Source organism: Aegilops tauschii, chromosome 1 (genome assembly GCF_002575655.3).
Source record: "Aegilops tauschii subsp. strangulata cultivar AL8/78 chromosome 1, Aet v6.0, whole genome shotgun sequence".
NCBI lineage: Eukaryota > Viridiplantae > Streptophyta > Magnoliopsida > Poales > Poaceae > Aegilops > Aegilops tauschii.
Genome location: NC_053035.3, coordinates 491,689,805 through 491,698,477, shown reverse-complemented (window position 1 = coordinate 491,698,477; position 8,673 = coordinate 491,689,805). Strand labels below are relative to the sequence as shown.

General features: G+C 42.4%; 1 protein-coding gene across 1 annotated transcript; it reads left to right on the top strand.

Annotated features, from left to right (window-relative positions):
• The first annotated feature begins 3,162 nt into the window (after positions 1–3,162).
• Positions 3,163–8,114, top strand: LOC109740048 (uncharacterized). Its single transcript, XM_040398418.2, has 11 exons — positions 3,163–3,280; positions 3,382–3,459; positions 3,656–3,741; positions 3,855–3,959; positions 4,764–4,906; positions 5,310–5,351; positions 6,032–6,108; positions 6,187–6,277; positions 6,873–6,954; positions 7,589–7,701; positions 7,796–8,114. The coding sequence occupies exons 3-10, from the start codon at positions 3,657–3,659 to the stop codon at positions 7,678–7,680; spliced, it is 717 nt and encodes a 238-aa protein (XP_040254352.2). The 5' UTR covers positions 3,163–3,280; positions 3,382–3,459; position 3,656; the 3' UTR covers positions 7,681–7,701; positions 7,796–8,114.
• The last annotated feature ends 559 nt before the right edge of the window (positions 8,115–8,673 follow it).

The following is an 8,673-nucleotide window of genomic DNA, read 5'->3' as shown; positions in this document are numbered from 1 at the left end:
GGGCTTGTTGAGCTGTGCCCTCAGCATTAACCCTCCTGGTACCGTGCGGTGTGTGCGGCTGTGACTTTGAGTGTTTGTGTTTGTGTGTGTGTGTGAACTCTGTTGGCTGTTTGGCTCGGGCGGTTTGCTTTATCTAGAAAGCGGGGCGAAAGCCTTTTTCGGTAAAAAGGGAAAAAAAGTATGATCCGTCAATCTCATGCACCGCTTCTTGCTTTTTTTTCACCTCTCATTACCAATGGAGAGCAAAACAGGGAACAATATGATTGGCAACGATCTGCAATTCATGATTTATACTAGAAAAAAAATCATCTTGATGTTTTTTTACCCAGAACGCAAGCTTTCGCTCAGAAACTCGTCTATACCACGGTACGGATCCCGATCATCACCGTAATGAGGGTCGGACCAGCCACACCACATATCTGGGCACTGCCAGAGCAGACCAGAGCCTCCCACCACTAGACCCTTGCCATCCACACGAGACACGACCAATAGGTGAAGTCACCACCGCCACCATGGAGCCTGCTAGAAAAACCAAACATGGAGCTCACCATCCAGGACCACCGCCCGGGCATCCATGCCCCTAGGCACCGCCAACCATCCACATCAAGACCACCCAAGCATGGGAGTAGAAGCAAAAGGCGTCTTCTTTCACTCCTAGTCCGACATCAGTCACTTTGCCTGGGTCGGCGCCCCCACCATAGGAAGCGCCCACACTCGCGTCCCCAGCTGGTTCCAGTGGACCGGGGAGGACACAACCAAATGACCACCGACGACCGCCGCCAAACACGCTTGAGCACCTGCAAATTCGTTGTCCTCGGCGCCGATCCGTCGGATGACACAACAGTGCCTAGAGAGCGCAACACGGACCGACGCCACATGTAGCAAGCAAGTGGACCATAACGTGAAAGCTTGTGACAACACGGACCAAGTCAGCCCCCAATACCTATGCGACCTGGCCATCATCCACCACCATGGACCAGCAACCCCCGCCAACAACCCTACACTGACAGGATAGTGTGTGAATGCCACTCCCAACCACCCACGGATCCCAACTCGGCAATGCCGGAGATGGCCAAGGGTCAGGTAGCATCACTGACCAACTGCGGGACAACGCCATTGGGAGAAACAAACACGCCCCGGCCCATCAGATCTGATCATTCAGATCCAGACGGGGACGCCCAAGCTAGCCGACAACTCAGGCCGCCAGGGCAACCACGACAGGCTAGCCCTGCCCTCCAACGGCACCTATCTTGTCACCACCTCCGGGCCCTGTCAAACTCGCCGAACACCCTCCGGTCCCGCCTCCACACGCCCGCAGCCAACCGGAGCCACGCATGAGCCACAACGCCATCACGCGCGTGCCCGACACCATTGTTTCACGTGTTGCCCAGAACGATAGCCACGCCAAGCCGCCGGTGACCCAAATTCAGGGAAGCGCCCCGCGCCCATGGAGCCCCGCAGCGAAGCCCGGACGGCTTCCTCTAGCTGCGGCGGGGGGAGGATGGGGAGGTGTGGCGGCCCCGGCTGGCCCGTAACAAAGGATTGTGCCACAAATACTTTAAATTCCGAGGCTCATAGCTTTAGCTAAATTTTCATCTTCTTTAGTAGAGGGGCGCCGTTTGTGGCTGGGCATACCCCATGACCCGTTTATCATTCCTGTAAACCGAACTCCTTAATAAACTGTGGTTTACTGCTGAAAAAAAATACTCTAGAGTGGGGTGGGTTTTTTCCTCTGTTTGTAGGGTGGCAGAGACACTGCGATTTCTGAAGAAAGAGACCGGAACAAGTGTTGAGACATTCAGAGATTTCAGACTCCAGAGTCCGCCCTTAGCCGTGGACATGGAGGTCAGGACTCAGGACGGCCGAATACAAATCTCAGTCCCCGGCTCGGACGGCACGCAATGATCGATCGCCCCACGGCCGTAGGCTTAGAAGAAAGAGCCTTGTGCTTGTTTGTCAAGAAAGAAACGAGGAGGGATGAGAGAGATAAAAAGCCCGAAGGAGAATACCACCCGGGGGTTCGGATCGGGCTGCGATTTCCGATCGGCGGCGAGCGAGGAGCGTCGGCGGATAGGTGTAACCGGAGAGGGAGGAGACCAGCAATCGGGGCATAGGAGAGAGCGATGGGGACTTCCCGGAGCAAACCGGCGCGGGAGTGGCCGCCGGCGCCGCCACCGGAGCCTAGGGTGGAGGTGCCGCCCCTCATCGAGCCCCCTCCCAACGCCGCCCGCACCAGGTGCCTGCCCCTCCCGTCCCCCCTCGGTCACTCATAGTCTCTCCCGTCAAAAACCTCACTGTTGGGCAGATCCTATGCTCTCCAATAGGACTAATGACGATGTCGACACACCACACTACTGACCGTGTTTTGATTGATTGATCCTATGCTCCATCCATGAGTGACAGGACTCATTACCAACATCAATCGGGTTTAGAATTTCAGACTCATGTTTGACTAGTTGTATCCATGTGTCGATTTGAACTGGAAGGAACGCTTTAAGTCTATATATGGATATTAAGTTAAATAACAAAAAGGTTGATCTATGAATTAGTTCAAAAAGGGAATTAATCTATGAATTGCATATACCTATGTTCTCTATGTGTGTGCTGAAGTGACTGATAGTGGTCTTGAGCATGCAGCATGCAGGTGCCGGGCTACGAGCAGTGGTTCGGGAAGCCCTCGCTACGCGGCCTTTTCGACGACTACTTCAATCAAGCTGGGAGCGTGAATGCAGGGGTCATGCTCAAGATGCTGCAGGATCCTCATGTCGATTTGACCGCAACTGTATCCAGCGAACGCCGTTCGTGATATCATTTTTTTCCCAGTTTTGTTAAGGCTCGCTAAGCTTTTACCTTATATATGGGTAAAATTGTGTCTATTATAGCTTACACCACAGAACTTGTTAAAGCTCGCTAAGCTTTTAACGGTTTAAAAGTTATCAAAAATATGATATATACTTGGTAGGTAGCGATCGATGTTTTCTAATGTATAGATGGCTGTTCTATTTTCATGATTGTGCCCCTTAGTTTTCCCGGATATTTTATTGCAAGAAAAGTTGATTTTCCCTAACTATATTTCACTAGGCATCACCAGCTGGCGGGGAGGCTCAGCTTCGATGGCAGAGGTGGCCATTGCATAGTTTTACCAAAAGTCATATTATTTATATGCCATTTATGATATCATTATTAATAACTAACACAATATTCATGATTGACTGGGATTTTGTAGTGATCTGTATAATCCAGGTACCGTTGCGCACTTTCTTGTGTCAACGGCGAAACCGTAAGTGCTTCATTGTTCGATGGCCAAAATTGTCAACGATTTCAATTTGATGGACTATGTGGATAGATAGTGCTGATTTCTCTTATAATTTGTTTATCCAGCACTTTGAAGTTAAGCGTTCATTTTCCTGAGGGTGGTATTGGTTCCTTTGCGACAATTCCTTTGCAAGCTGGAAACAGGTAGATTGTAATTACTTAATGTATTCTTTCACATTTGGTGCATACCATGAATGTTGCTGTTCATATCGTTTCACTAATTTGTTACTTGACAGCGTTAAGAAACAGCTGCACTATAAATCAGAAAATATTCCTTCTGTTTATATCTAAATATTTATATGAACCATAAGTGACGAAGATAAAATTTTCTGTTTTGCAGCATGCTTTCAGAAAATAATAGCGTTATCGGTTTAAGATATGATTCCCAGAATCTATCATTGGGGGCATCTGTTGTGCCATTTCTCTGTAAGTAGATGCCGGCCCTAACTTTAATCGAATAATTTTGCTTATGTTTTTTTTCTAATATTTCTCTTATATCTAGTCATATTATAGTATGCTCATATTACCTTTCTTTGCAGTACCCGGCGAGGAACCCTCTATGGTTCCCTATGGTGCATGGTTAGTTGGAAGAATAGGGGGATTAAGTGCAGGGGCACAATACAAGCCACTTAGTGACTGGCTTAGTGAGTGTTACTGAACCTTCCTATTACCGGAACTTTTTTTTTACTTCATACTTCAATAAAAATTTGAGGCTATCACATATTATCTTCTTTTTATGTGTACATTCTAGACTGAGTTCTTTATTTAACTCTATTCTATCATCTTGAGAGACTGTGTTTACATTATTTTATTCAGCATGGAGAAGAATCTCATTAGCGGAAATCCTTTCATATAAAAGTGTAACACTATAGACAATTGTATTTGAATGGGAATTAACTCATGTTTGATCCCAACCTTAATCCATCTAAAGAGTAAATTGCAAAATATAAGCAAGAGAACATCACATCATCGAGTTTTCCTCAGCCATTCGGTGTAGATCGAAACCCACAGTTTCTATAAAAACATACATAATAGGACAGACCAAAGCCTAATAAAATTTCTGGACCACAGAGGAATACTAAAAAGTTAGCAAACGCGTAGTCTATCTAATTAATACAGGTATCCATCCATTATTGTGCTTACAAGCGAAAAAATTGAGAAGTTGTAAGATTTCCATAGCAGAGTACATATTATCTCAAGTATCCATATATGGGAAAAACTTTGTTCCCAAAATTTCAATTCTAGTGAATCCAAATGTTTCTTTGGCATGCTTTTTTTTCTGCTATGGCTTGTGCAATAGCTGTTTGCTCTTAGAATTCATATGCTGGCTTCCTACATTTGGATATATTGATGTTTATCTCTTACAAGCCTTTTCTTTTCCTATCATGTATCAATTTCAGGGCCTTCTATTTATACTTTTGTTTGCCCCATTTCATGTATCTTTTTAGGCACTCCAACAGATGGAAGCATGAATTGTTTGCCTTTTGAGGACTTGAAGAACTGGGATTATGCAATCAGTTATGATGTGGGATCAGCTAGCCCACTAAGCCCCTCACTAAATTTTTCTCTAGAGCTTGTCAGAAGTACACAGGTTCGTTATGCCTGTTCCTTCTTATTCAATAAGAAATGCTTTACACTTTTTGTTACTTTGCAAAGATCTTTTGAGAAGATTATATACACATAGTGCTGATGCCTCTGGATATGTGAGTACCATCATTGTGAAGTATGCCAGAAACTTTTGTTGTATGAGCTCCTTTGTAAAATTCTTGGATTTCAGTTAGAAATAAATTTTTGATGATCAATCACAGTTAAGGCTGCCTTCTATGTATAGTTCTTTCTTGTCACTTTTATATATGAAGCAATGATAAGATATTTTTGTCGTAACAAGATAAGTGGTTCATAAATAATTGTTACCAAGTGAAAACTAATTTGTTACCTTTATTGAATCCTTACAATATTATCATTTTTAATCTTATAATTTCCTTGATGAGCAGCTGGTCGCATCATTCTATCAGCACCAGGTTGTCCTAAGGGAGGTGAGGAGAATTCTGTTTTATTTTATCTTTTGACACGGTTCAGTTTTGTACTTTTATTTTATTTCATGTATGGGAAAGAGCATGCTGTTCTTTTTCATTCATAACCTATATAAGGACCTGCCTCCTCTTTTCTCAACCCACTATGACTATTTTTTTTTAGACAAACAATTTCCATTCTATTCTCCTCATCAGTTTGCTACAGTAGTTTGGCTTATTGGTCTGGTTAGAATATAACTTCTCCTTCTTGTATATAATGTACTGTTGGTATGTGCCGCAATTCTCGTCGTTTGGCTAGTAGGATATGCAATTGCTAGGAAGTGCACTGAAAGTGCATAGTAATCTTGTACGTAGTTCACCATCTATGTACTTAAATAAATATCCTGAATATTTAATATGTGGATTTTTAAAGTCTATATTCTTTGTAAAAATGTTCAATACATGTGCTAAATTTGATTATAAATACTTTTTTCTAGGTATCACCTGCTACGTGCCATGTTAGTAAAGTGAGGTGCAATTGTAAATAATGCACATCAATAACACAATTAGAGGATGTCACAAGAAACTTGCAAATAACAAAGCTACAATTCACAGTGTAGTTTAGTCTCATGCATTTTCTAAGTGTAATTAGAATTTCATTTATAATTTTAAAGATTTGATAAATATGCATGTCTGCCAATTAGGTAAAAGGAGGTCCTCGTTTTGAAGATGCAGACGAAATTGTAAACTACATTGATTTTGGTGTTGAACTAGCCACAAGGTAGGCCTCTAATGAACTCAAAGTTTTCAGTTTTTCATCAGTTTAGTTGACTATAGTTCAATTTAATACGATCTTTAGGGTGGGTAAGGACAAACCAACAGACGATGCCGACAATTCCTCGTTTCAGATAGCTGCAAACTGGCAGGCCAATAAGAACTTCCTAGTAAAGGTATGTTACACATGGATATTCAAAACAGTTCCCAGGCTCATCCACATCTTTATTAATATGATATAGTTCTGTAAGCACTCTGGGTGTTACCGTGCACGGTAGCACCCCTGAAATGTAGAAAAAAAGGAAAAAGTTTACAACCCCACACAATTGCAAATATAAATTTGATCTAGCAACCCTAGTGCTTGTAGAAATAGAACCTCTCTCAAATAATGGAACACGAGCACTTACTTCCATGTCTGAACCACATGAGTTCTTTCTAAATCTAAAACATGCAGGGACTAGAATTTTTTGTGTGAAATAATTTAGTTTGTACCAAACATATGTTTATATTGTAATCTATTTTGATTTACCTTTCGTGAATTTGTACAAGCCATCATGGTCAAATTTATACTCCCTTCCTCCCATATTAATTGATGCTGAAACAGATGTATCACTGAAATACGCCTAGATACATTTGTTTCAGCGTCAATTAGTATGGGACGGGAGGAGTATGATGTATTGAAAATTTGCAGTGCAATGCAATTCCTTGTATCCATAATGACATATTTATGCATTCCATTATTTCTGATATTCATTGTTCCATTCTTAATAGGGGAAGTTAGGGCCCTCCAAATCTTCTGTAGCTTTGGCATTCAAGTCTTGGTGGAAACCCATGTTTACATTTAGCTTCACAGGTTTGGAAACTCCTGAATTCCCTGTTTGCAATAAAACACTCCATACTTCTGATCACAGAAATGCTTTTCCACTCTCTGTAGTGCTTGTATATTACACTCCTTTGATCTTACTTTACATGACACTCCCACAAAACGCCTCCTTATTGTTCCCTGTCAAAAAGGAAGAAGAAAGGTCTAAAAAGAAATGAATGCTCTCGTACCCATGAAAAATGGTTTGTAATTTTTTTGGTGTTTCTTTTCAAAATTTGTTTTCTCTGGGTATGATGCTTTCTTTAAGACTGCTTCCTACATAACACTTAGCACTCAGAGCAGCATAATTCGAAATTGCCCTAAACTAAGGACATCGTCTCGTTTTTTATATCATGCTAATGTGCCATACACTTCCATAGTGTATTTATGGGATGCTTTCTTGTGCGTACGTTTGGCAAGTGAAAATGCATATTGCCACATCATATATAGTGAAGTAGACCAAACGTTACATATTGTAATATTAGCGGCAGTAGTAATTAATACTCACTACATAGTACCATTCCATGTGAGAAGATGCTTTTTTAAGAGAAAAAACAATGAAGTGATACTGTTTGAAGTACTGACATCCACTGATGGCTGCCACAACAATGTTCCAAATTTGCAGCTGTGAATGATCATTCCAAGGGTACAAGAGGGTACGGATTTGGAATCCATGTCGACGATCAGAGAGACCCAGATTCCAGCCATCTCCTCTAGTTGCATCAGAACAAACTTGAAGTAAACCCTTTTGCTCCTGAGAGGAATGTCTGGATTATCATTAGTATTGCACTTACTAATAGCGCTATGTTTTGCAAATCTTAATTGGTTGCAGGTACATACGTGCATGTGAGACAAATCAAGGAGGACCGAAACTCCGGCGATGGAGGGGCGATGATGGCGGCGCGCCTTCGGCTCGCTTCAGTGCTTGTAGTTGTCGCTAGGTGGTCTATTAATCTGGATGTAATTGTTATTATTTATGATGTTCGTTGTACTGCCATGATTGAACATGAATAGGTCGAAAATTTTCTTGCAAAAAAAGAAAGGACAGAACTTTTTTTAAACACTAATAGTCTGTGGAAGCATGTGATTCAGAACAGATATTAGATTATTTTTTTGCGGGATAGAACAGACATTAGATTGGTTCATGGAACTATGACCACTTAATTAGCGCCAGCTTTTAGGCCGGCCTACTGACAGAAAATTGTGTTTAGCTTGCAGTAGCGTGGAATTTAGTTGTCGTCCCTACATGTTTTCTAGCTTCGGCTACGTATTTAAAACAATCAAAATTCTAGATTCTCATGGGCGAGATAGCCTCTCTGGTCTAGAAGGACTCGCCTGGGCGTGCTTCCGGAGATGCCTGGCATCAACTTTTTCTTTGCTATTTGCGAAATGACAGCGAACGTTTCGGAAGAGCAACTAGTTAACGAGCGCTCCTTCGGGAGCCTCATAACGATCAGCGTCACTTGGCGCGCTCTCAGCCATTCGCCACGTGTCGCGCTCTGGACGCTCCCTTCAGTTTTTGTTTTTTTATTTTTCCGCACGCGTTTTCGGCTTTTTATAAACGGTTTTTTTCCTGATTTTTTTTCGACGTTTTGGTTTTTCCCCGGTCTTCTTAGCTTTTCGACAAAAACACGTTTTTTTTTCTTTCGCGAGAAGTCACGGTTTTTCTTCCACGAGAAGCACGGTTGTGCTTTAGACAGTCACGGCCGT

Coding starts and splice junctions, on each gene's coding strand:
- LOC109740048 (XM_040398418.2), top strand. CDS start 3,657: ATGCTTTCAGAAAATAATAGCGTTATCGGTTTAAGATATGATTCCCAG. Junction 5,352..6,031: donor ACCAGGTTGTCCTAAGGGAG/GTGAGGAGAATT, acceptor TCTGCCAATTAG/GTAAAAGGAGGTCCTCGTTT. Junction 6,109..6,186: donor GGTGTTGAACTAGCCACAAG/GTAGGCCTCTAA, acceptor TACGATCTTTAG/GGTGGGTAAGGACAAACCAA.